Below are 26,679 nucleotides of genomic sequence, written 5' to 3' on the forward strand. Positions count from 1 at the left end.
CATTACAGTATTGATACTTTTGATACTAAAGAATGTGAGTGCTTTTTCCACCACTGTGGGCGGGCCTCCACCGCTAAAGGCTCGGGGGGCGTGCCGTGTGTTTTCGTGTGTCTGCGGATGGAACGCTCCTCCGTTGCGGTGGTGAATGTGTGATGATCATCATTGAGGTCCCGTTAGCTTTAATTGTCCCCTCTCGGGGCCGGAGTGCACCGTGCACAAAGGAGAAGCCGAAAAATAGGTAATATTACATTGCATGTGTTTCTGTTCTGCACGTCATCGGTGACACCATGTCTAGGCTTAGAATGGGAATGATGGCTATTGTCGCTTCTTCATCTGACTGACTGACTGCCCCCCCACCGTCCACCGCTCCTGGAGGGTGGGCTGCATGGGATGCAATCATCAGGCTGATGATAAAAATATGCTTTTCGCCTAGTAATTCAAACATATTGAACGTTTTTGAGCGGCGTGTAGAACAGTGGTTTTAAACCCTTGTCACCACGTCAAGGTCTATTATTTATTGGGCATCTGAGCCACGGACCACCATTTGAAGAGATTTAGACTCTACCCAAAATATAGAATATTTTCGTTATCGTTGGATAGGGATTTTGTCCACAATTCCATGCTTATTGATGTGGTGCCATAGGAGAGATGACAGGCAAACGTTGATCAAAATAAGAATTCTTCTACATTCTGTAATATTTCTTTTAAGTAATGCAGATGTTTAACAATAATGTAAGTCTTGAGAACGTAAAATGGAACCAAATGGACCCATTTTACACACAGTTAAAGATCTACAAGGGTCCATTTGGTTACCAACTCTCCATCATTTAGCTGGGGACCACCTGGAACCCCCCCAAGGACCACTGGTGGTCCCCGGACCACTGGTTAAAAACCACTGGTCTAATGATCAAACATATTCTTTGAGGCCTGCAGAACAGGGGGCTTGTTGGTACAGTAGGCCTACAGCTAAGACAAACTGCGGGTTGAACAAAAATATTGCAATTTACAATTATATTTATAAAACATGTGATTTTGATTATGTTTTTTGACTGTTTTGAAAAATCAGCTTATTGTAACAGACCTCGTGAAGGAGGCCTATGTTCATCCAAGTAGCCTTGTGAACAGTTGCTCAAATGGGAGACAGTAAGAGGTCAATACAAATGTAGGCTAAAGAGAGCAGCACAGCACCCCAGAATCTGAATCCATGGTTTAGCACTGTTTTTGTTTTACTAGAAAACTGTCAGTTTTACATGCTTCATTTTCCATTTATTTTATATTGTTAGGACCGACTGGTGTCATATGTAAATAACTGATGTAGCACAAACAACAAAAGCTGAAGGGGACCAGCCCATATCTGTTATTTCTCAATAGCAAGGGGAGCAATAAGGGGCAATAAATGCAATGACATAACTCTGTGGCCTTGGACACACTCACATGCACACAGTCTCTTCTGGGATTAAAAGAAAGACGTTATGTCCTGGCCGGGAGCTATTAAATATTTACCCGTCTTAAAATGGTGCTGTGTGTACAGGAATCTGTTGCTCCAAAAAGGTTTTTAAATAGATTTAAGCGCGTACTGTATGTGGGTGGCAAACTAAATTGCAGGCACAGTGAGAAGTGAGAACATGAAGATTTAGCCTTTTTGGCATGCACAAGGTTTTGTACCCAAAAGGCAACATGTGTGACTCACACATGATGCCTTTTGGGTACTTACAGAGTCACTCTTTATTGTGTACAGACTGAGTCACTCTGTATGTGCAGATGCTGTAAGAATGTATGTTTATAGTCTTCCATGTATGTATCCGTGCATGCAAGCATGCAACTGTGTGTGTGTGTGTGTGTGTGTGTGTGTGTGTGTGTGTGTGTGTGTGTGTGCGTGTGTGTGTGTGTGTGTGTGTGTGTGTGTGTGTGTGTGTGTGTGCATGTTGTGGTGATGTCAGAGCTTTGTTACAGGAACAGAGAAGCCTTGTATCCTCATGATTAATTCATGTCCAGCTGCGGGATAGAGACAGAAGCAGCCAGTCACACGGAGACAGGATCACGTACTTTAAGGAGACTCCAATAAGTACTACCGGTCCGCTAGTCGAGGAGACAGAGACAAGTTGTTAGTGAAATGATGGGTAGACGCAGCAGAGACAAGCACTTTCAAGGCACATGTCAAAGCAAGAGGGTAGGCGGTGAAGGGGTTAAAAATACAATAAATAAAAGCAGGGCTTCTGGTGCTGTCTGCTCTCTGACAAGCTTTCAGCCTGTAAGACAGCGGTTCCCAACCTTTATCTGGATCAGGGCCCACTTGGAAATCTCCAAAGCATTCCTGGCCCACCCCATCTATAACCACTTAACACGGCAGCCGATTAATGATCAATCGATCTATTGTGTTCCGGCTTGGATCAGTGGAACCAACATAGTATACTTTGAGTTCCTATACATCAGTATCACAAAGAAAACACATTACCAAAACACAAATATATATATATATATTTTTTATATTGATGTTATATTAAAACTTAGTGTTTTGGTAATTATTTGGGGGCCACGTGCAATATCCACACGGCCCACCAGCGGGGCCCGACCCACAAGTTGGGAATCACTGCTCTAAGAGAGAGAGAGAGAGAGAGAGAGAGAGAGAGAGAGAGGAGTGACCTGCAGAGGGAAGTGCATCTGTTGTGTGGCTCCGCTGCATCCTTCAGCAGCTACACTCTGAATGTCAAGCCCCGCTGAACAGGCTCCAGGTCGTCATGGAGACAAGAGCAGACCCTCCATCTGTGGAACAGAGGCAGGTAGTCACTGGCCTGCTTCTGTGCTTAAGCACTCCCCCTACTGTCTGCTGATCGCTATTTATTAGCCCCAGAGGGACTAGGAGGCGGGTGCAGATTTAAATGGCTTTGCACGTGAAAGCACAGTGGAAGTGACCAGTCTGTACCGTAATATATATTAGCTCTCAGGATCTGGGTGCTGTGCCTGAGGGATCAAGGCATGGCAAGGCAGTTTTATCTGTATAGCAGCACTTCTCAACAACGAGGCAATTCATTGTTCTTTGCACAGAACATCAAGCAAAGTAAACACAATTATACAATGATATTAGGACGCTTAAAACAAAATAAGTAGAACTAGAAGCAGTGCTCTTCTGAGCACAGGTCTCCACCAGGTCAGGAAGGTTATTCTGTCCTCCTGGTGGCGTGAAAATGGTGCCAGGTCTTTCACGGCCGTTTCACGGACGCTGCATGCATGATTTTGTTTAAAAAGGTCGACCTGATGGTGGCGCTATAACAGGCCAATGTGAAAGGGTGGCATTTGTTCCTCTACCTAGTGGGAATGTGCATGCAAAGTTTCACGGTAAGCGCAAGCTGCGTTAATGATTTGAGGCATTTTGTTTAAAACGGACCAATCCTGCAAAGTTTGGAGGCCAATCTTAGCCAATCAGGATTGAATATGAAATATCGGACAGATCCGTCTTGATCACATGACTGTAGAGATTGTGTGTACTGATTTGTGTTATTTTTGGATAAAATCTGAAGGAGTAATTCCAAAAATGTGTTTTACATAAAAGAATGATGTGAATAATGCAGGGCAAAGGTTTTTCTTTGGCCTCTAGGGAGTGTGCGTAAAAACAGCGTTGACACTGATCGGTGGAGTTATAGGTAAAAACACGAATCGGCCTGTTATAGCAAAATCTGTAAGAGTAGTGTACAGAAATGTGTTTTGCGAACATCGGCCTCATGGTGGCGCTAGAATAGGCCCATTTGAAAAGTGTGGGTCAGAGGTTCTGAATTGGCACATCCAGGGAGTGTGTGAGCTATGTTTAAGTGAGCTATATGAGCTAAGATCAGTGAGCGATGTTCCCCTGCTGAGGAATGGTTGCCAGCCCTGCCTCATTGTGTTCAGAGTGTCAAACCAGAGGATAGTTTGCCGTGGAGTCGGTGGAGAGTATTTAAACAATTACTGCTTTCATGGTGGCTGTAGCTGCCTTTATCTTTCCCCATCTCTAATGTTTCCTTCTTTTATGCCAAGCTCCTCCTCTCTGTGTCTCACACTATCAACTTTCTCATTTTGTACCCCATCTCCACTCTACCTGTCGTTCGCTGAAAATTGTTAGCTTGACAATCAATTATTTTGGGCTAGTGCCACAATGTCATGTGATGATTTATGAATTAGGCTTTTTTTCTTTCCCTTGCTTTTCCAATCCCTCTTCCTTTGATCTGCATCCCCTCTTCAACTCAATCCCAGATAATTCCTTCTCTGTGGAATTGGAAGATTGCAGCAGTTGAGAGCAAAAGGGAGATTATTTTGCCAGATTAGTGGTCAGGAGCAGCAATGCTTAATCTCAACAAACTCGCTCTTTATACCAAGCATGCGCACATACATGCACAAATGCACACACACAGCGGCAGTGGCTCAGGGGTAGGGAAACCGGAGGGTTCCCGAAGGGTTCCCAGTTCGATCTCGGCTCCTCCAGAGTCAGTGTCGAAGAGTCCTTGAGCAAGACTCTGAACCCCTAGTTGCTCCCGGTGAGCAGGTTGGTGCCTTGCATGGTTTCCTCTGCCATCGGTGTATGAATGTGTTTGTGATATAGGTGAATGTAATGCACAATCTCTGTGAAGCGCCTTGGATAAATGCGCTATATAAATGCACCATTTACCTTTTGCCATTTACACACACCATGTCCAATGCACTCATTCATACCTAGACACTTAAACGCACATGCACACAGCATTTGCCCCATGAATTAACAGACAAGCACAAGGTAGACCCATGTTTTATTTATACAGCTGTTTAACCCTGTGTCTTCTACCTGTGACCCGCAGGGTGATGTGCCATCCACCACTGGGGGGCAGATGTCCTCTCTGTAACCTGCTCTTCCTCTGAAGCTTATGGCATAGAAGAACATTCCCTCCCCAGCCCCGCCACAGCCACAGCCCCCGCTGGAGTCATTTGTGCCAAACGCCTATCTTGGGTCGGAGGATCAGCGATGGGCAGTCCAGGCTGTGAGGTGGGACCTGCCGGGCCAGTGGAGCCTCCTGTGTCGGAGGTGCTGTGTCCTGAGTGTGGGCAGATCCACCGGACCTGGGAGAACCACCTCTACAACTACCGCCTGGACGTGGACGACGACCTGGTGTGCCACATATGCCTACAGCCTCTGGTCCAGCCGCTGGACACGCCATGCGGGCACACCTTCTGCGCCCGCTGCCTCCGCAGCTTCTTGAAGGAGAGGGACTTCTGCCCGCTGGACAGGACTCGCCTCCAGTTGCAGTTGTGTCGCAGGTCCAGCATCCTGGTCCACAAGCTGCTGGATAAACTCTCGGTGTCTTGCCCCTTAAGCCTGGCCTGCTCCCTCAACATGCCCCGCTGCGACCTGGAGGCACATCTCAAACACAGGTACAGTATATACAAGGTATGTTTTACACGTAGATGTAATCTTGTGGATGGTAACGACTCTGGAGGCGGAGTGGGTGTCTAAGGAATCAGAAAATTCGGTGTTTGATTCCTGCTCCTCCTGGCATCATGCAGATGAAACCCCATTAGAGCAGGCTGGCATCTTGCATGGTTGGCATCAGTATATGAATGTGTGTGAGAATGTAACACTTTTCACTCTTCAAGTAGCTCTTAATTCAGGTGTGAAAACAGCATGCTAAATGTCATTCAGGTGAATAATAAAGATAGCAGATGAATTTGATGAAAGTCATTGTACCAGTACACGTATAGTTAACTCATGTCAAAAATCATGTCACACTCACATCCCATTTTGGATTCACATGGTGGAGAAGAGGCGTGCACTTGAAATGCCTACTCGTGATTGGCCCTCTCATGGTGGGAACCTAGGGAGAGTCGCTCCAAACCACAGATCTCAGTCCAATAGGGATGGACTGAGCCGCCTTCATCTTAAGGGTGACTGTGTCCATCCACATTGTTTGGCCTGTGACCCATTTGGACCCGGTGCTGTGAGACTCTGAGGGGATTATTGGTGTGTGTGGGATCATGTGACAGGGGATTAGTGGTTCCCTACCTACAACAGTCATGGGTTGGCCGACAACAGGCTTCATGTTCTCATTCTGCAACCATGCTGAGCAACTTCAACTCCAGAGACCTTTTCAACCATTTCTTCTGTGAAACGGCCAAGGGAAACCCAGGCCTGTGGTGAGTACAGCAATTTGCACTGCCAGCTCATGTCAATGCAGGATAGCGGTCCTCTGGCTTCCTCTCTCTGCCCTTTCAACCCCTCTCTCTCTTCTTCTGTCTCTCTGTATTCTCTCCTTTACTTTGTATCTTGCATACAGGGGTGTCCACCAAATTCTGGGCCCTGGGTACAAGGGTTCACTGTGGGCCCCCCATGAATGTTCTTCATAGGGGGAGGGGGTTTAACCCATTTAGACTGGGAACACATTACCGGTATTTTGTGCTTTAACTATTGAAAAATAGCAGATATACAAGCTCACAAAAGTCTTTGAATATTTCAAATCCTTCAAAGGTTCTTTTGAAAAACGTATGTTTCTAATGTCAGTGGTGGTCAAATCTTTTCATTTGAAGGACCTCCAAAATGATATGCATTTGGCCACGGACCCCCATCTCAAAGTATTTAGATTTGCAGAAATTTTTATGACTTTTCAAAAATAGCAGATCTACAAGCTTGCAGTGCCACACTGTGAGCTTGTAGATCTGCTATTTTTCAATAGCTAAAGTATAAAATAATTAAGGCCCCTCCACCTTTGGCCCTAGTAACTCAGTCCCATTCCCCCCCCCCCTTGTGACACCCTGCTTGCATACATGAAAAGCCACTAAAGAACTCACTGCGATGGACAACTATAAGCAAAAAAAGTGAAAGTGTGTGAACCCAGTGTGGGAACCCTCAACCCAGCTGAGCTGTTGGTAGTGGTTTTTAATACACAGTAACATGTGGAGTGTTATATTGACCTGTAAGGGCCCATTTGTACATTGTCAGAGTTAACAACAGACACAGCTCCAGCACATTGTCTTCAACTGCAAGAACACATTTCTATGGGAATATATAACATTTTCGTCTATTAGACCTTCAGCAGGTTATCGTAAGGATAAACGGCTGATGAAATGTTGTTATATTCCCATTCAAGTAATTTCTTGCATTTGAATACAGTGTGCTGAAGCTTTTTCCTTGTTGTTTAGGCTCCCGCCTGGTCTTCTCCTGAGCACCTGTCACCTTTGTAGGTGTGCAAAATAATTTTTATTAACATTCTAACAATCTGGATTTCAGTGTGTAGCCTACATGTAATACATATATTGTAGACTAGATACCTCATCTGACAATTCCTTGTGACCTTTTGATTGGTTGTGTTGAATATATACCAGACCCTGTTGCCACGGAGGCTTTCACTGTTGTATTGGCGCCAGCGTATCGATTGGATAAAACACAACTGTGCCCACTGAACACAGTTAAGTCTAAGAGATTTTCCTTAACAAGCTAAGCCTAACGAGCTAGCAGCAACAAGCTGCTTCTTACACTAACAGGCTTGTTCATAGTCAGCTGTTTGGACACGGGACCCCCACCATTGTCCCTTCCAGTCACTGAGTCAGTAACAATGACTGGATCCTCTGTCCTGGCAACGTTTCCAGGACAGTGACATTAAAATGTTGCCCAGTTCTGATTGCTAATCCAAAGAAAGAAAGAGAAAGAATGATACTGTACATTCTTGTAGCTCTGGCAATGAGCCACCAAAGCTACTGTACAGTGCAGCACTTGGCGCATGCGGTTACACCTAATTTAGTTTCCCTTGTCAATAGTCTCCCTGTCTGATCCTTTTAATCAAATCAGTACTGAAGAAGATGGGTGGCATTCTACTTTGTTTGGGGATTACATCTTTGCCTCTTGTCTCACTAGGCCAGGTGAAGACAAGCAAAGACTTCTTCAGACAGATCAAAGGAGGTCATTGCGAGAGCTGCCGTGACATTATTTAGCAGGGTAAAGATTAAACTCCTGTCGCACGTGCGCTGGCCTCTTGCCCTGCCCCGGTGACATCGGTTTGCGGCTTGAAGGGTAGGATGGCTCGGCTGTCACTGACAGCCTGTCGGTGTCTGACTACGTCAATCAGTGTTTGTTTCCACTGAAGATTAAGGATGGCACAGCGCCTATTAGATTAAATGACAAGTATGCCATGCCAAGGTGTTGTTCCTGAGAGTGTGGCCAGTGTGAAGAAGTTGAACTTATTACAGAGGATGAGGACGCTGTGAGGTGCTGGCGGTTCTTTTTTTTGGGGGGGGGGTTTTAAGATTATGTTCTGGAAGAAAGTTAGGGCACTAACGATATTAAATGAACTAATTAATGACATGCTCCAATTCCAAATCAGACTCAGAGACACTTCAATTCATGTGGACTTCAGAAAAAAGGGATACATGAAAACATGGGCTTCTGTCCCTGCATACATCTACCCAGGCCACCCTCACACCCCTCACCCCGGCTGACCTGCAAGCCAAATGACGCCATGATGACATTATGATAACGTCCTCCGGTGACTCCGGTGACGTTCAGAACTAGGCCAGGTAACAGCCCATATGGGGATGATCTTGACGTCATTACCAGGACGTCATATGGACTATAGGATTATTGTTATTGTTTGTAATGTTAGTTGAAATATGAGCATGTAAGTTCATATTCTGGGACATATCTGACTAGAGATGATATTTATCTGGCCTCGATTGGACCCTCTCTGTTTAATCCAGGATGTCCGTTTTCGTGGGCAGGATTTATGTTGGTTGAAATCAGGTGATATTCTAGGCCAGATCTGACTAGTCATGGTTTGACTTCATCTGGCCCCGTTTGAGACGTCACTGATTGGTCCAGGTCCTGACCGTGCTTGCTGGGTACTAAAACAGTCCTGTCCAACTTGATTAAACCTACCTGTTGGTCTGCATGCAGGTGTCCTGGGACGCAATCGCAAGAGACAAGCGTGGACAGCCCGCGCTGCGAAAGCGGGGATGAGCGGGCCATGGCGACCAGCCCCCCGAGGTCACCCCGCACTTCGCAGACAGAGCTGAGGGAGAACACCCCCTCACCTCCCTCTACCGGGCCCCCCACGGCCTGCAGCAGTGTGCCCATTTGGACAGACGGCCCAGGCCTCGACAACCCGGCTTTTGAGGAAAGCACAGAGGAAGACAGTGAGTTAAACCACTGCACATGGTTCTAGACTCAATATGCTCAATAGAGATGCTCCTATTGCGATTTTTGGGGCAGATACCGATCACCGCGTCACATCCATAAATTCTTCTATTTATTGTGTTACTGTAGCAGCATTTATATATTTAATGATTCTTCTTACAAAACATTGACATTGTATATTAAGTATAAACATTAGGAGATTGCAGGCTGAGGTCCTTTAGTATCCAATTCAACTTGTATGAGTTGAAGCTGAGGTTACATTCAGTCCCACAGATGAATATTGTGAAAATAGCTGATCTAGCTTGTAGATCGGCAAAGCCGACACCGATCAAAGCCGGCCTGTAAACCTGTGATGTTACAATAAAGTTATTTAACACTGATAAAGTGATCGCGATCACTCACCGATCAATCGGCACATCTCTAATACTCGACTTTTTTTTCAGTGTTATTAGACCATTAGATGACATAATGAGGCATAGATTTTAAATGGGGTGAATAATAAAAGGTGAAATGTTGATTGTAGTGACTCCTAGTGATTAGACGCACTCTCTCTCTCTCTCTTTCTGCTTCTCCCCCTCGCTCTCTAGGTGTGCTAGGGTTGGAATGTGTTGTGCCCAGAGTGAAGCGGCCCCTTAGTAATCCGTGCATTCACCTCCTGCGGTCTGTTAGCTCCGCCTCCTCCGGCTGGGACTGCCCAGAGTCTCCGCCTCTCTCCGCCGAAGAGGGTGTGACATCACTACCTTCTTTTAGTCTCTCCTCTCTCGGGTGGATCTTAGAAATTCAATATGAGCACATTTGAGTTATGACTTTCAGGGAATGGATTGAAAGGCTGAATGTGTAATGCAATGCTACTTACTGCTGTATGTGTGTCTATCAGGCTGTGTGAAGCTGCCCTCCCTTCCCGAAGGGGAAATAACCACCATTGAGGTACACCGAGCGAACCCTTACGTCGAGTTGGGCATCAGCATTGTTGGGGGCAACGAGACGCCCCTCATTAACGTTGTGATTCAGGAAGTGTATCGTGAAGGGGTCATTGCGCGAGATGGGAGGTTGTTGGCTGGGGACCAGATCCTTCAGGTGAGAACCTTGTTGAGGATTGCTGGCTGATGTTCTATTTCAGCAACACCTGTTTTGCACCCTGGTCATCATTTGACCCTCCTACCTGAGCCCAACTGATATACCGGCCATTTATTTGAAAATGTTCTTCCTTAGTTTGGGCATATGATTTTAGTCAATGGAAATGTTTGGAAATGTTCAATAAGTTAAAAGAAATAGCAGCTCTACAAGTTTACAAAGCATCGCAACGCTACACGTTTTTAACTTGTAGATTGCCTATTTGATTTCTAAGTGGTTAATTAAAATAAAGCACAGTTTAAGTGTGTACTAGGTTTCTTGTTCGTCGTATTATTAAACTTAAATGTTCTTCATTATAAAAAAAACATGTAAACGGTGGTCTAGGACTGTTCAAAATTGGCGTAGGCAATGGCATCCACCAAAAAAGATCTGGCGTTGTTTGGACTTTGTTTTCCTACACCACTCAAATGTTTCTGCAATCTCCATCCCCTCAAAAAAAGGTGAACAACGTGGACATCAGCAATGTGCCCCACAGCTTTGCCCGGTCCACGCTGGCACGCCCGTGCACCACCCTGCAGCTGACCGTACTGAGAGAGCGCCGCTGCACCTCCCGACCACCTCCCTCCTCCTCTTCGTCCTCCTCCACGCCAGCCGGTCACCACGCCCCATGCTCCACCCCGGAGGGCACGCCGGCCAGCCCGGCCAGCCTGCGAATCACCCTTCATAAGCGGGACTCCTCGGAGCAGCTGGGCATCAAGCTGGTGCGGCGGACGGACGAAGCAGGGGTGTTTGTGCTGGACCTGCTGGACGGGGGCCTGGCGGCCAAGGACGGCCGGCTGTGCAGCAACGACCGCGTCCTGTGTGTCAACGAGCAGGACCTGCGTCACGGCACCCCAGAGCAGGCAGCACAGATCATACAGGTAGAAGTCCATGGAGGTGGCTTATTAGTAATATAATGTTGTTTGGGGTACATTTTGATGTATTTAGAATAGATGTGATGCTGGAGAGCGACCTGTAAATACTAGGGGCAGAGACAGAGAGGTGCACAACTGGGGATTAAACTGGGGATGATGGTGGGGGGTTTGATTGGTTATTTAAAAAAATCACACCTTCACACCTCGGTGCTCACTTCACACTAGAAAGACTGCAAAATGTCGAGGTGCCAACTTGTGCCTTGTAGGGTGCATCACCCTACTTGTGCGCCAGCAGAGCGTGCAAGTAGGGTGATGCATCCTACTTGCATGTCTGTATCCGGCCGGCTGACTGTACAAAGGGTGCTGTCCATATGTATGTACTGTATGTGACTGACAGCACCCTTTGTACCGTCAGCCGTCCGGATACAGACAGCACCGAACACCCTACTTGCGCGCTCTGCTGGCGCAAGTAAATAGTTTTCCTGAAAAAAAACAGTGGGCGTTCAAGTAGCACGCCAAGTACAGTATGATGGTGACCCACATGATGTCACGGGGGGCATATTGTCCAATTGGAAAAGGGACATACGGATAGGGATGTACATATTGTCGTTGTCGGTTGAAAACCTTGTATGTCCAAAACCGTTCGTTTTGCATTTATCATTTTAAAAATGATTTAAACCAGTGACAACAGCCAATCTACAAGCTTGAGTGCTGGTAGATCTGCTGTTTTCACTACTTTTGTGCGACGGGCTTGTATGATGAAGCAGGGCTTTACTTCGCGAAAGAACATACACATTTGAAACTTGGAGATACAAGGTTTCCACCCGACAACGACGATATACACATGGACATACACACAAAGTCACGTATTGTAGCGGCTAGCACCGCTCAAAATATGTTTACCTCCAGCTTCCACCGGAGTTGGATGAGGGTTATAGTTTCACCCCATTCCTTCTGTTTGCCAGCAAAATAATTCAAAACTCAAAGATCGAGTCCACAATCAAGGTTAAGGTCTATTTATTACGCAAAATAACTCAAGAATTTTTGAAACTTTTCTAATATGCATATACATGCCCAAAATAGGGATGCTAGCAAAATAAAGGTCAAAGGACAAGGTCACAATAAAGGGCAAAATGTCATAATCACTATATCAGGTAAATGTAGGAATTTGGGAAATGTCACACAGGGCTCTGTTTTCGTCCATGGCTTAACCCTTATCCATACACCTTATTACATTTTTTACTATTTTGAAAAACATTTTTGAATATTTCAAATAGCTGATCTAAAAGCTCACAACGTGTCGATGTAGATCGGCTATGTGGAGTATTTAATAAAAATGTTTTTCAAAATAGTAAAAAAGGGCAAAGACGTTTAGAGATAAGGGGTAAGGCATGGACGAAAATATAGCTGACAGTATCTCTCTGCAATTGCACAGCACTGGCAGAGATATTCATTCTACTGAGTTCAATCTTTTATTCATGAACTTTTGCTGCACTGCTGCATATATAATGTAAAGCTGTTTTTTGTCAATTAATTACATTTTGTAGCTAGCTTGGTTCATTCATACATCAAACATTAAAGATGTTGCAAGAGATTTAAGAAACAATACAAGGAGCAAGATAAGACAGTAAAGGATGAGAAAACAACTTGTACTGTACCCACAGCGCTGCCTCTGCCTCTGCCGCTTTATAGGCCAGTGGAGAAAGAGTCAATCTGCTGATTGGCCGGTCCAGCAAGCCAACTCCGCCTCCACCACCAAAAAAGTCCAGCTCCAGCCGAGACCTCTACTGCCACGACCACTTCCTGCCCAACCACAGCTATACCCCCAGCCCTGTGCCCATGCACCTGTCCCGCACCAGTACCCACAGAGTGAGTACATTAGCGGTGTGTGAGATACAGGTGGTATTTTGGGGTATTTCTTTGGATAGATGATGGAAAGGAACAATCTGGAATGTGGGAATACTTGCATTTGAGGACTTGGGTAATAGAAACTGAAGCATAGAAGGGATATTTCTATTCATAGCAAACACGGAACAGGATCTTGTCAATCCTTGGAGGCCTCTGTGGTGCTTTGTTCGATCTGAAGATAGCAATGAGCGTCATTGGGTCATCCAGCAAAGTTGGTGACTGTGAACATTGAAGTAGGGAGCTTATGACCCAACTACTCCATTATATCTATGAGTTAGATGGATCTTTTTTGGCATTTAGCACATTTCTCTAGGCCACAGTGTTATGTTACTTACAGTACAATTTGGTGTGTGTGTGTGTGTGTGTGTGTGTGTGTGTGTGTGTGTGTGTGTGTGTGTGTGTGTGTGTGTGTGTGTGTGTGTGTGTGTGTGTGTGTGTGTGTGTGTGTGTGTGCGTGCGTGTGTGTGTGTCACCCAGGACCTTTCCCAGTGTGTGACCTGTAAGGAGAAACACATCACTGTGAAGAAAGAACCCCTTGAATCTCTGGGTATGACAGTAGCAGGGGGGCGGGGCAGTAAGAGTGGTGAGCTGCCAATCTTCGTCACCAGTGTCCAGCCACATGGCTGCTTGTCGAGGGATGGACGAATCAAACGTGGTACACACATACCTTTTGACTGGAAACCTGTCTGTCTGTCTGTCTGTCTGTCTGTCTGTCTGTCTGTCGTATAGGTTTGCCTATCTCACTCTCTCTCATTCCCTCTTTCCTCTTGCTCTGCATCTCTCTCCATTACCATTATGGCTGCAACTAATGATTATTTTCCTAGGGATTATTATATTGATTAATTTATTAATCGAGAAGCAGTAAAAAAGAAATACAATTACATATATATACTGTATATATCATCATCATCATCATCATCATACGTTTTTACGTCTGGAAACTCCCGTCCAGGACAGGCTTCAGACACGCCTGCTCAGAAGACTTGGCTCAGATCTGAACCCATTGATGTTAGGAACCCGTTGCGCGTTTCACCGCATTGGCTTCATCCGATGTGAGTGACTATAGGGGCCTTTTCCACCGGCAAAGAACCGGTTCGGGTTCTTTCTTCCGCTATGGGATGAACCAGAGGTGAGCTTTTCCCCCGAGAACCGAGTTGGTTCCGAAACCATAAAAGTTGGTTCGCGGCCTGTTCGCAAGAACGAACCAAGGTTCCAAGAAAGTTGCCATCCCATAGGCGGGACAAAGAACCCGAACAGGTTCTTTGCCGGTGGAAAAGGCCCCTATGTGAGTCCATCGAGTTCATTGGAGTTTGCGGCCCCATTCATACAACTGTGTCATGCAAAAATATTTTAACAGTACATCTAAAGGCACACAACAAGTCGCAATCCGACATGTTGAGCTTGTACATGTGCTGGTTTAACAATTTATATATTCTTTACATTTTTGATGCTTGTCGTCTATAATAACATTGCCAAAATAGGGATAGATTATTAATTGGTTATTTGATTAAGCAATTGATTGTCCATAATTTTTCATAAACCATTAAATTACTTCTTAAATTAATTGTTGCACCCCTAATTACCACTTCTGGTTTTCAGGCGATGTCCTACTGAGTATCAACGGAGAAGACCTGACTTACCTGAGCCACAGCGAGGCGGTGGGTACTCTGAAGGCCAGCGCCGCCTCTCCCTCAGTCCAGCTACGAGCCCTGGAGGTCAGCATGGTGGAGGAACACAACCATGACCAGCTGCTCCCTCACAGCCACGACAGTGAATATGATGCCAGCTGGTCGCCATCCTGGGTCGTGTGGCTCGGACTGCCCAGGTAAAGACACAAGGCAAACATAGAGGAGAGGACAAGGAAATAGGCCACATACACGGTACTTAGGAATAGGCACTACAAGAAAACACAATGTTCTAATAACAATGAGTCACACTTCAACAATGACATCCTGCAGTGACATCCACCAAAATGTGGAATGCCCTGACACCATCCATTAGATGAAGTAAGTAGCTGAATGACAGGCAGGACTGCTCTATATTTGATCAACATAAGGGCTATAGGTTTAAAGTCAGATTAAAAGGTTTTCAATACCTTATTGTCAATATCTATCATGAACAAAAAAGGCACACTTGGACACCAATAACTCAGGAAACAGGAAAAATCCCCCTTCGGGGGTTAATGTGCTACCCTCCTGTAATGTAATCCCATGCTGACAGATACAGGCCCAGTGGACAGGTAAACAATGTTGCCATCTCAATGTTAAATAGGCATTTGTTTCCAAAGTGTGAAAACAATTAAGTATTAAAAGGAAAATGTGGGGAATACTGTTAACATGCATGGTAAATCATTAGTGGATAAACAGGTTTTGTAGCAATGTGTAGTGTCCAGTGTTGTCAGAGGCTGGACTGGGACAAAATATTTGACAGTAACAATTAATTGCCTATCAAATTAAGTCTGGGATCCCTGAATATAGATGAATCTACAGAGCGCTGCCCTGTTTGCAGTGTCTGTGGATTGGATAATAGGCTCTCCCCAAATCCTGCTGTCCTGTGTGCGTACTATATGCAGGGACTCATGGATGCGAGAGGGGAGCTTTTAGTAAACTTTTGTCAACGCATTTGTCTGCATTGGATTTGGATCCACACGCAATCTACTCTTTATGGAGCGAAGCAATGTTTTGTTGAGAACATGGAGAGGACAGACAGAGAGGTTTGTGTGGCAGTCCCACAGCGTGTACACACACTGACACACACACGCGCACAACTCGCAAAAGGCGTAAGCTGCATTTAAGGTTGTCATTGCAGGAAAGGCAGAAAGGGTAAAGAAGAAGGTTTAAAACACGCTATTCCTATCATATTCCAATGGCAGTGTGTGTGGTGTGATCCTGAGTCCTGCTTGCAGGGCTGCAGGCAGTTGGAATGTGCTGTTTGTTGACGCCCATTTGTGACGTGAATCGGGAAACTATGGATTGCGCAATAGATATGACGAAAGAAGCATAAAAAACACATACTGTACGGTAAATATGCATTTTGAAAAGATGACATTAAGTGTATTATGTTCAGCATAGCATGCATTATATATTTCTGTATAATGGCGACTTCCAACACGACCGAAGTGTTGGGAATAGGCCAAACAGAAAGAGGCTTTTGCGGTGCGAGTTGATGTGGCAGAGATACTTTGATGCATCATTGTTTACAATCCAATGGACCATACACATTTTCATAAATGACAAATGACAATGAATGACAAATCAAAATCACAGAGACGGGACTAAGTGGAAAACGGTCACCCAGCCCCTTCCCATCCCTTAAGTATCACTCCATATGTTTCTAAGTTAAAGGACAACTCCAGACCTAAATAATATCTAGGCTCATTTTCCTACTTATATTGATCCCAAAAGACCATGGGGTCTATTAGGCAGAAATTCCCCTGTTGTCCAGTTTCCCCAGCAGAACCGCCCTCATAGCTTAGAGTGGAGTCCATAAGCCTATAGCTTTCACTTTTTCTTTTGCGGTAAAAAAAGTGATAATTCTTTTCATGAACGTGTTACTATTTGTTATTACAAACACATCCATGCCTTGGTTCTCACACAAGCCGCTGTAGTATGCTAAACAGATGTTAGGCTGTTCTGTGTTTTGCCAAGTCCCGGACGGAAAAGACACGCTTTGATTGGTCAGTACAGTCACTTTGATTGGCAGTTGTGCCGAATACTTACCCCAAAACATGATTTACAAGACTGTGGCGGCTTGCATTGGACAACCAAGGCATGGATGTGTTAGTGACATGACAACTAGTTACACATTCATGAAAAACACTTTTGACCACAACAAATAGTGTAACAGGCTTATATGAGCTCCACTCTAAGCTATGAGGGCTGCTGAGTTCTGCTGGGGAAACTGGACAACAGGATCATTTCTGCCTAATAGACCCCATGGAGTGAGGAGGAGTTTCCCAACGAGCGCTTCCAAACTCCAATGCTTCATGCTGCTTTATGTATTACCACTCAGTGTAGATGAGTGGCATGATGCATACCCTCTATACTTAACTTATACATAATTTGTACACACATAATCTTGGAATTTTGGGAGTTGGACATGAGGGTGGCACTAGAGAACACGTCATGGGGTCACCAAAATCGAATTAGTACTTTCTCTGGGTGTGGGGTTGAATGTGCTCAGCAAGTTTCATGACAATCCAGACAATAGATTTTGAGATATCTCATATGCAAAATGGCTGCCTTGTTAACCGTTGACTCAAAAGACAACAAAATAATCTCCAAAAAGCATGACATTTGGCAAACATGTCCCTTGGGTCATCCTAAGATATCTTAGAATGGGTGCCCAAAGAAATCTTAAACAGGAAGTGAATTAATGACAATAATGGCAGCCTACAGTGTTGCCAGCACACAAGGAAATCCTTTTCACATGATTTATTTACCTCTCTGGACAGAGAACAACGTATGCGTTTCGACCAGGACAACGTGTTGTAAATAAATCATGTGAAAAGGATTTCCTTGTGTGCTGGCGCCTTCTTCTTTGCCTCATGTTACTTTTGAGCCGTGCACCAAAAATACTTTATTTAACTTGGAGTGTTGCTGGCTTTCTGCTCTTGTGCAGTCTCTTTCTCAGCCTACAGTGTTGGCTATTGACTCAAAAACCTATAGAATCTCATAGAGGCATAGGTGGTTGAAGATTTGGTTTGACCCAAAACAAATTGCAACAAAAGGTTTCTCAATTGTTTATTGTAGTATCAGGTGTACTTAATAACATATCAAAAGTTTACCAAAATCTGACCACTAGAAATTACAATTTTCAAACTGGCCGCTGCCAAAAAGACCATTAGCCTATTTTTCAACTGATTGCTATGCATCCCATGTCTAAAATGCATTATAGTCATAACCTTAAGCTTATGGGCAGCAGTGACTCAGGGGTAGAGTGTCTGTCATTAGAATATGGAGGGTTCCCGAAGGATTCCCCAGAGTTAGTGTAGAAGAGTCCTTGAGCAAGACTCTGAACCCCTAGTTGCTCCCAATGAGCAGGTTGGTGCCTTGCATGGTTTCCTCCGCCATCTATGAATGTGTGTGTGAATGGGTGAATGTAACGCACAATCTCTGTAAAGCGCCTTGGATAAAGGCACTATCTAAATGCACCATTTACCATTATAACCATGTATGATCATTGATATAAGAACAAAAATACACATAACCCTTTATAAGACCCATTTCTCAACCAATTTGCTCATGGACACATGTTCTTAAATAATTACTGAAATTTTGCACTAGTGAGCAGAACATTTTTGAGTGATTGAGTGTTTTTTTTTTCTTTTTTTTTTTTAGAATTCCTTAATCCAGTCTGATATAAAGTTTTGTAACTTATGTATGAGTGAGCAGAGTCACACACCCTATTACATGGGCACATTTCTTAATAATGATAACTAAGGCAACCTGGTATCACTTCCCCTTCTTGAGATTCTAATTCCCTTTTCTGTGGAAGTTCTTGACCACCTACTTCCCAGTAAAAACTGCTGTAAGCTACAACTTAGGTCACCAGGTCATTCCGGATAAGCGGTTGAAGATGGATGGATGGATGGATGGTCATTGCGTGAACTGTTTCTCAACATGTGATATTAACATGTAATATTACTGGTCTTAGAGAAATACCAGTCACTGACTCTCTTTTGAGCCAGTCCGTAAACTGCGTCCCCCCAGTTTTAAATTAGTCAATAACCCACTTCCTGTTTCAGATGATTTTGGAAAACCCTTCTTGTATGTGTTAGGATGACACAAGGGATATGTGTGCCCAGTTCTATGCTTTTATGAGATTCTTTACTTTCTTACTTACTTTCGTCTTTTGAGTAATTCACCAACACTGTAGGTGGCCATTTTCAATTTTGTCAACAACTCACTGTTTCAGATTCCTTTGGGCACCCCTTCTAGGTTGTCTTAGGATGACCCAAGGGACACATGTGCCAAAGTGTATGCCTCTATGAGATTCTATTGTTTTTTGAGTCAATAGCCAACCCTGTTGGCGGCCATTTTCAATATTGTCAGTAATTCACTTCCTGTTCAAGATGTATTTGGGAACCCCTTCTAGGATGTCTTAGGATGACCCAAGGGACATGTGTGCCAAATGTTATGCTTTTTGGAGATTTCTTTTGGTGTCTTTTGAGTCAACGGTTTAGGCAGCCATTTTGAACTTTGACCATAACTCACTTCCTGTTTAAGATTTTTTTGGGCACCCCTTCTAGGATGTTTTAGGATGACCCAAGGGACATATGTACCAAATGTCATGCTTGTATCCAACGCGTAACGTTTCAGCCCTTATTTCCCCCTACTTTAGCACTAGACTAGAGGAAAGACCATGAGGGTCACTAAAATCAGTGGTGCTCATCCTCTGGGGAGCATGAAGATGTACAGATTCTGCAGCAATCCAGCAAGCATTTCTTTTTAAGATAGCTTGCTTTGCGAGTGAAGTGATGGACGGACCGGCCAATTGAGATAGAGTCCTTAGAACAGTGGTTTCCAAACTTTTTAGCTGGAGTCCCAAAAGAGACATTTTGTGTCTCTCTCTGGGACCCAAAGAATACATTAATAATCTAAGCCTTATTTAAAGAGTAGTGAAAATAGGTGATGTGCTATTCACTATTTCTAATACATGTTTTAAAAGATATATATTTACTAGTCCTGTGCCCGGGGGTGTGCGATGAGGGATTGAATGTAGGTGTCTCAGATGTTGGAGAACCCAGACCGGTGCCCGTTGGGCAGAATAGTCACCATCGATGTCTAGTTGTGCAATACCTGTTGTATCCGTCTGTCTGGCTGGCACTCTTTGTGTGATAGAAACTTGTTTTTTCCCACCTTTTTTATATTAACCACTTGAACCCTAGCATCGATATTCTGAGAACTTTAGCCAAAAATAGCAGATCTACAAGCTCACAACACCTCAACGCGAGGCGTTGTGAGCTTGTAGATCGGCTATTTTTGGCAAAGAGCTTTGGAGGGGGAAAAGAGCAGACTAGGTACAGTGAAAAGTCAAGTTTGTTAAGTATTGACGGTTCAAGTGCACATTAACATGAATCCAAAATACACTGATGATTGTGCTGTCAAACAATGAAACTATATGGAATCTACGATAAGGTTGCTTCATCTCTCCCTCAACTAAGGGGTCCTTGGCCTGAAAACGTTGAAGACCCCTGCCATATATGGTTCCGTGTCCAGGCCAATCTGTGATATCATCTCCAAATTTGGGCACTGTAGTGATGTCAGTCAGTGATGTCAGTTGGGCATTGTTACCATGGTGGCGACACTGTTTAGTATCAGTGATGTCAGCATGCAGACAGACAGTCATACTGCGGACGGCGGACAGACATTCGGTAAATTAATAATAACTAGAAGCTGGGCGCCCAGCGTCTAGTCGGCGACCTGGCCAACTCGGAACAATGTAAATAGGGAATGAATGCCCCGCCCTTTAATTCAAACCCCATTATACCTGTTTTCATAGGACCCGTTTTGACCATCTGTCTGCCTGTGTCCATTTATGCCCATATATGGAGATATCTGTATCTGTCTGTCTGTCTGTCGGCGTCCATTTTATGTCCATATATGGAGATCACTGCAGTTATAGTTCTGGGTCCATTTTATGCCCATATATGGAGATATCTGTTTATCTGCGTCCATTTTATGCCCATATATGGAGTATCTGTCTGTGCCTCCAACTGTGTTGCAGACACAGTGCCGGTTCCCCCTTTAATGCAAACCTCATTATACCTGTTGTCATAGGACCCGTTTTGAACATCTGTTTGCCTGTGTCCATTTATGCCCATATATGGAGATATCTGTATCTGTCTGTCTGCGTCCATTTTATGCCCATATATGCAGATCTTTGACCATCTGTTTGCCTCTGTCCATTTATGTCCATATATGGAGATATCTGTATCTGTCTGTCTGCAATCCAGTTTATGCCCATATACGGGGGCATTCATTTTATGCCCATATATGGAGAACGCGCGTGCCCGTGGGACGAACGGTTCTCGAGATACGCGGATTACATACATACATACACACTCACAGAGATTTCTTGTTGACTCATGTGGCGTACGTGATGTCAGAGCCTTTTATGAAGTGATGTCACAATGAGTCAGAGCTTTCGCCGATTTCCTCCGGAACAGCCTGATGTCAACAATCAACCCCGCATAAGGAGATTCCGAACGTTTCGCGCCGGTTCGGGAAAACCGCGCGTCGGGTCGGGTCGAGACCCGGCACTGCACTCCGTGCCGCGGCGGGGAACGCGCGTGCCGAATCTGAAGCCGGTGGGACGAACGGTTCTCGAGATACGCGGATTACAGACACACAGACAGACAGACAGACACACACGCAGAGACTTCTCGCATTTATAGATAGATAATATACTTGTGACCCATGGGGACCCATGGAGACCCATTGGGTCCACAAACCAGCAATGACCCATTGTTTGGGAATATAATACAGATTTAGGCAATGCCATGCCTTCTTTATGCCTTTCTTTCTTTATCATCTCTATTCTCCAATTGCAAACACTGTGATTTTTCTTTCTCAACACTGGTAATCTGTCCCTTTTTGACAGTGCTCCCTGTTGTCCTGTCTTCCAGCTACCTCCACAGTAACCATGAGATTGTACTGCGTAGGAGCCACCCGGGCAGCTGGGGCTTCAGCATCGTCGGGGGATACGAAGAAAACCTTGGCAACCAAGCCTTCTTCATCAAGACCATTGTCCTTGGAACACCTGCATACTATGATGGCCGCCTCAAGTAAGTGGATGATTGTCTCCACCAGCCGAAGGCTGAGGGAGAGTATGTTTTCCCCTCCGTCCGTCCGTGCGTCCGTCCGTGCGTGCGTGCGTCCTCGCAGTTTGTGAGCGCCTAATCTCAGTCGCCGTTGGCCCGGACGCTGCCAAAGTGAGCACACACACTCCCTGGATGTCAATCTAGAACCTCTGCCCTAAGTTTTTCAAATGGGCCTTTTCTAGCGCCACCTAGTGGCCGATGTTTCGCGTCCGTGCGTCCTCGCAGTTTGTGAGCAGCTAATCTCAGTCGCCGTTGGCCCGGTCGCTGCCAAAGTGAGCACACACATTTCCTGGATGCCAATCTAGAACCTCTGCCCTAAATTTTTCAAATGGGCCTTTTCTAGCGCCACCTAGTGGCCGATGTTTGCAAAACACATTTCTGTGCACTATTCTTACAGATTTTGTCCAAAAATCCTACAAATCGGTAGGCAGTATCTCGACAGTCATGTGATCGACACGGATCTGTCCGATTTTGCATATTCCATCCTGATTGGCTAAGATTGGCTTCCAAAGTTTGTAGGATTGCGTGCGTCCTCGCAGTTTGTGAGCAGCTAATCTCAGTCGCCGTTGGCCCGGTTGCTGCCAAAGTGAGCACACACATTCTCTGGATGCCAATCTAGAACCTCTGCCCTAAATTTTTCAAATGGGCCTTTTCTAGCGCCACCTAGTGGCCGATGTTTGCAAAACACATTTCTGTGCACTATTCTTACAGATTTTGTCCAAAAATCCTACAAATTGGTAGGCAGTATCTCGACAGTCATGTGATCGACACGGATCTGTCCGATTTGGCATATTCCATCCTGATTGGCTAAGATTGGCTTCCAAAGTTTGTAGGATTGAGCCGTTTTGAACAAAATGCCTCAAATCACAAACGCAAAGTGCAATTATCATGAAATCGCGCACACACGTTCCCACTAGGCCGAGGAAGAAATGCCACGTTTTTTTTTAAAATCAGCCTCATGGTGGCGCTATAACAGGCTGATTTGTGGTTCTACCTATAACTCCACCGATCAGTTCACCAGGACGCACGGTCTGGTGGAGACCTGTGCTCGGAAGAGCACTGCTTCTAGTTTACACTTGTTTCACAATTGTGTCCAGACTAGAGATGGCGCTTTGAAACGTCCCAAAAACATCCTCTCACTTCCTGAACTTTTTGTCTTCCAAGTTTGGTAGCTTTTTGGTTACACGTCGGCACTCCGACATATGGCTATTCCGACAACCTAAACCTAACCTTAACCCTAACCTCAGTAAAACTAACGCTGTTGAATGCTAACATCACATGATACATCACTCCAAGCCATCATGTCTATCTTGTAATCCCACACTGGAGATGTGAGCAAATGTTCATACGGTTCAGTGTACTGAAATGAAATTATTTACCCTAACCCTATATATTTTAAAGTTCCCACGTACACATCATTTTATCCAAAACGTCAAAATCCATGTAGACTATGGCTTCTTTGTTTTCTTCAAGACTATGTAAAGAAGGAAAGGACATAGATACGCTTTCTTGGTCCGGCAATTCCAGATGGCAGATTCAAGGTACTGGGGGGTAAACTGGAGCTGGATGTTTGATGGAATACATTGATAATGAGAGCCGGGTGGACAAGTATATGAATGAACTCTATCTTTGAATGATTGCAACTTTGTAAAATAATCGGTTCAGGAAAATAAAAGAAGACATACTGTGTCACATAGGGTTTTCTGATGTCTTGTTTTTCGATAGGGCTGGGCAATATGAACAAAATACAAATTTACCAAATACCTTGATATCAATATTGTGATCATAATGTATTGAACTTCCTGTTTGTAGATGACTCTGTGCTCCTGCTATCAACAAGAGGGCAATTTTCTATTGATTACCCATGCCATGGAGACTTGAGTTCAATCCGGAATCAATGGGGGTACATTTATTGTAATCAAATTTTTGTCGTAGGAATGCGACACAAACCAAAAAATATGATTGAACTCAAGTGTGTGCACGTGTAATCAATAGAAAAAAAGTATTTTTGGGGGTGAGCTCTACTCTTTTAATAAAGTATTCAATCAAACTATTCGTACTCTCACAATATTGTACAATAAGATTAAAAAAAAAAAAAAATATATATATATATATATATATATATATTCCATTTTGTAGCAAACAGCAAACATATACAACATGTTATTTCCCCAACCCCCACCTATGAACCAATTCTTGTTGCGACGACAGCCCATACTAAATGTACTATGTGCTCTTTAGATGCCTCAATCTTTGGTGAATATTTTATTTCCAAGAATAGATTATCTGACAGGTCAAAAATGTGTAAAACATTTACCTCCATGGATTCCATCGAACCTTCGGCTCCAGTTTGGCGTAGAATGTGTGCCATCCTCATTGCAGCTGGGTGGCATTTGTACCTGATCGGCTCATTATCGCCTCCTACTGAATCAGATTGTAATTACAAGGGTGAGGGTCCGGGACCACTAATGACATCTCCACAGTATGATAGAAATTTGAACAAGTGGGCACCCAAGTGTGTGTAAAATGTGTACTGAGAGCTAGACAATAAAAACATTCATTCATAGCTGGCATTTCTTGTAATTCTAGGTGTGGCGACATGATAGTGGCAGTCAACGGAATGTCGACAGCTGGAATGAGCCACTCCGCTCTGGTGCCCATGCTGAAAGAACAGCGCAGCAGAGTTGCACTCACTGTGGTCTCATGGCCGGGCAGCTTGGCGTAGCTTGCCTAGCTAGCTGGTCCACTCTTAAGGCAAGGGAGCAGAGCTCCACCGTCGCCAGACTGAATCCAGCCAGAATGTTCTAGACTGGGAACAACCTTGGCCAAAGTGAACTGGTACATGCTACATCACTCCATACCGGGTTTTAGCCAGGACCAAATTTCACCATTCAGAACTGTTGTAAAGCCAGAAGGACCTTATACTGGGCTGAGCCTGTTATGACCAAGCAGGAAATGTTCTTATTGTGCCACATCACTCAAGACTGCACTCACACTGCTGTGTTCATAATTGGTCATGTTGTCTTTGCTCCCATGTGGGGGAAATGGTACTGTAAGTGTAGCAGACTAGTATGTGGGCTGTTATCACCTCCTCACCGGGCTGTTGTAGACACCAGGGCTGTATTCAAGTGGACGCAACATTAAGTTAATATAAAACACATACCATTTAAACAGTCTATGGTCCTTTGCCAAGTAGGATAATCAGTCATGAATCGCTTTCTAGTGAAGATTTATTTACAACAATGTTGTGTCCATTTGAATAAACCCCAGGCCTTATTAGAAACCTGCCGCACCCTCTAGGGCTCAAATTCCCTTAGGCCTCATCACCATGACGACCAGCCGTCAACTCAGCTGGAGTTTTATACTTGTGTGTGAATGTGTTGTTTAATAAAGATTTCCTTCAAAAGGATTAGTGTCAGTAAGCTGCAATACTTATGGAATTCAAGTGTACACTACATTTACATCCTGCAACAGTTGGTTTAACAGGGTCTGTGTGCCCATGAGACAATTCAGGTGGAAAAACAAGACTGATGTTGCATTAATGAAGGGTTTATTTCATAATGTGATGAACAAAAAGGTGCAGCTGAACATAAGAAATAAAATGTGAATGATTGGTTCCCCCTTCCAGAAACACCACAGTTTGTCTGTGGTGGTTGTGCAACGTCATGGGTCAGTAAGTATCCATTAAGTTTGTGTTGTGCAGCTTAGTAGCCAATATGCCGACTTGCTTACGCCATGGCTGGTTCTTCTTGGGACACAGTTTCTGAAAAGGCAACAGAAAATTCCATATACAAGTTGGAAAATCATAATGTAGGAGGGAAAAGGGGAGGATTAAGGAGCCACAGTACCTCTATCTTTCTCTTCAGAGGATCATGCACCACCCCATGTCGCCACAGACTCTCCTAATAAGAAAGCCCAAGTCAACCAAACAAGTAAAGCTGATCAAAGCTTTATCAAGTTGAAATGTCAGGTTTAATAAGAAATTATTTAATGACAGCTCTGATTCCATCTTGTCCATGATTTGGGGGGAATCCTAGCCGCATGCAAGTTAGATGCTATCTGCATAGAAGTTGCACCTCCCATTGACAGCCCATTCATGAAATGAGAAGTCTATGAAAAGCTTGGATTATCCTCCTCGTCTCTGTCAAACCATTTTTATTTTTTAATCAACTGCGTTATGAGGAACTTTCTGTCAATAAACTTTGTGCAGCTATGATTGTGTTCAAGTTGGGAAGAGTTCATTGTAAAATCACTTAACATGGTGTGTATCACCCGTTTAGAAAAAGCACAGCCACATATGCAGTACGTTGATTGATTTAAAACGGGTGCTTCCAAACTCAAAGAAAAATCATGGTTGCATGGAGTTCATGGTTGCATGGCGTTTGACAGAAGGTTGCTTATAACAGTGGATTCTTTTAACAAAGATGACCCAAGCTGTCTGGTGCAATATTGGCGAGTTTATCCTTGTTTAATACAATCAGATATGACTTGTTTCATGAATGGGATGTCAACTTCGACGCGTTACAATTTAGATGCAGATATCATCCAAGTTGCTTGCGGCTAGGATAATCCTACCATTTAATCTGAGTACTATTAGTGTGCCTTAATAGGTTTTACCTTCATAGTGAAGCTCTTCCCACAACCAGAATAAGCACAACTGAAGGGCTTCTTGCATTCATGATCTCCCAGTATATGACTCTCCAAGTTGAAGCGTCTGGTAAAGATTTTCTCACACCCTTCATTGGGGCATGGGAACATCCTTTTTCCTCCAGAGTGAATGTTCATTTTATGCTGATCCAAGAACCAGGCATTGACGAACAGCTTTTTGCAGTCGT

The 26,679-nt window shown here is 44.3% G+C and overlaps 2 protein-coding genes across 2 annotated transcripts in view; one reads left to right on the plus strand and one right to left on the minus strand.

Annotated features, from left to right (window-relative positions):
- Nucleotides 1-227: 227 nt before the first annotated feature.
- On the plus strand, nt 228-24,569 carry lnx2a (ligand of numb-protein X 2a; the record flags this gene model as incomplete). The annotated part of the gene is made up of 11 exons (XM_080751625.1): nt 228-238; nt 4,806-5,376; nt 8,885-9,123; nt 9,712-9,849; nt 10,002-10,201; nt 10,699-11,118; nt 12,805-12,981; nt 13,498-13,675; nt 14,620-14,845; nt 21,650-21,808; nt 24,434-24,569. Exons 2-11 carry the CDS (start codon nt 4,970-4,972, stop codon nt 24,567-24,569), a joined length of 2,280 nt encoding a protein of 759 aa, XP_080607751.1. The 5' UTR covers nt 228-238; nt 4,806-4,969.
- Nucleotides 24,570-25,514: 945 nt separating this feature from the next.
- gtf3ab (general transcription factor IIIA, b) overlaps nt 25,515-26,679 on the minus strand; it is a gene marked incomplete at both ends in the record, with an annotated part of 2,623 nt that continues 1,458 nt past the window's right edge. The window contains 3 exons of the mRNA XM_080751741.1: nt 25,515-25,607; nt 25,693-25,746; nt 26,462-26,679. The exon at nt 26,462-26,679 is cut by the window's right edge and continues 15 nt beyond it. Coding sequence (XP_080607867.1) covers nt 25,515-25,607; nt 25,693-25,746; nt 26,462-26,679 — 365 coding nt within the window. The remainder of the gene's footprint in view (nt 25,608-25,692; nt 25,747-26,461) is intronic.

The sequence above is a fragment of the Nannobrachium achirus genome (genome assembly GCF_963921795.1).
Source record: "Nannobrachium achirus genome assembly, chromosome: 21".
NCBI classification, from domain to species: domain Eukaryota; kingdom Metazoa; phylum Chordata; class Actinopteri; order Myctophiformes; family Myctophidae; genus Nannobrachium; species Nannobrachium achirus.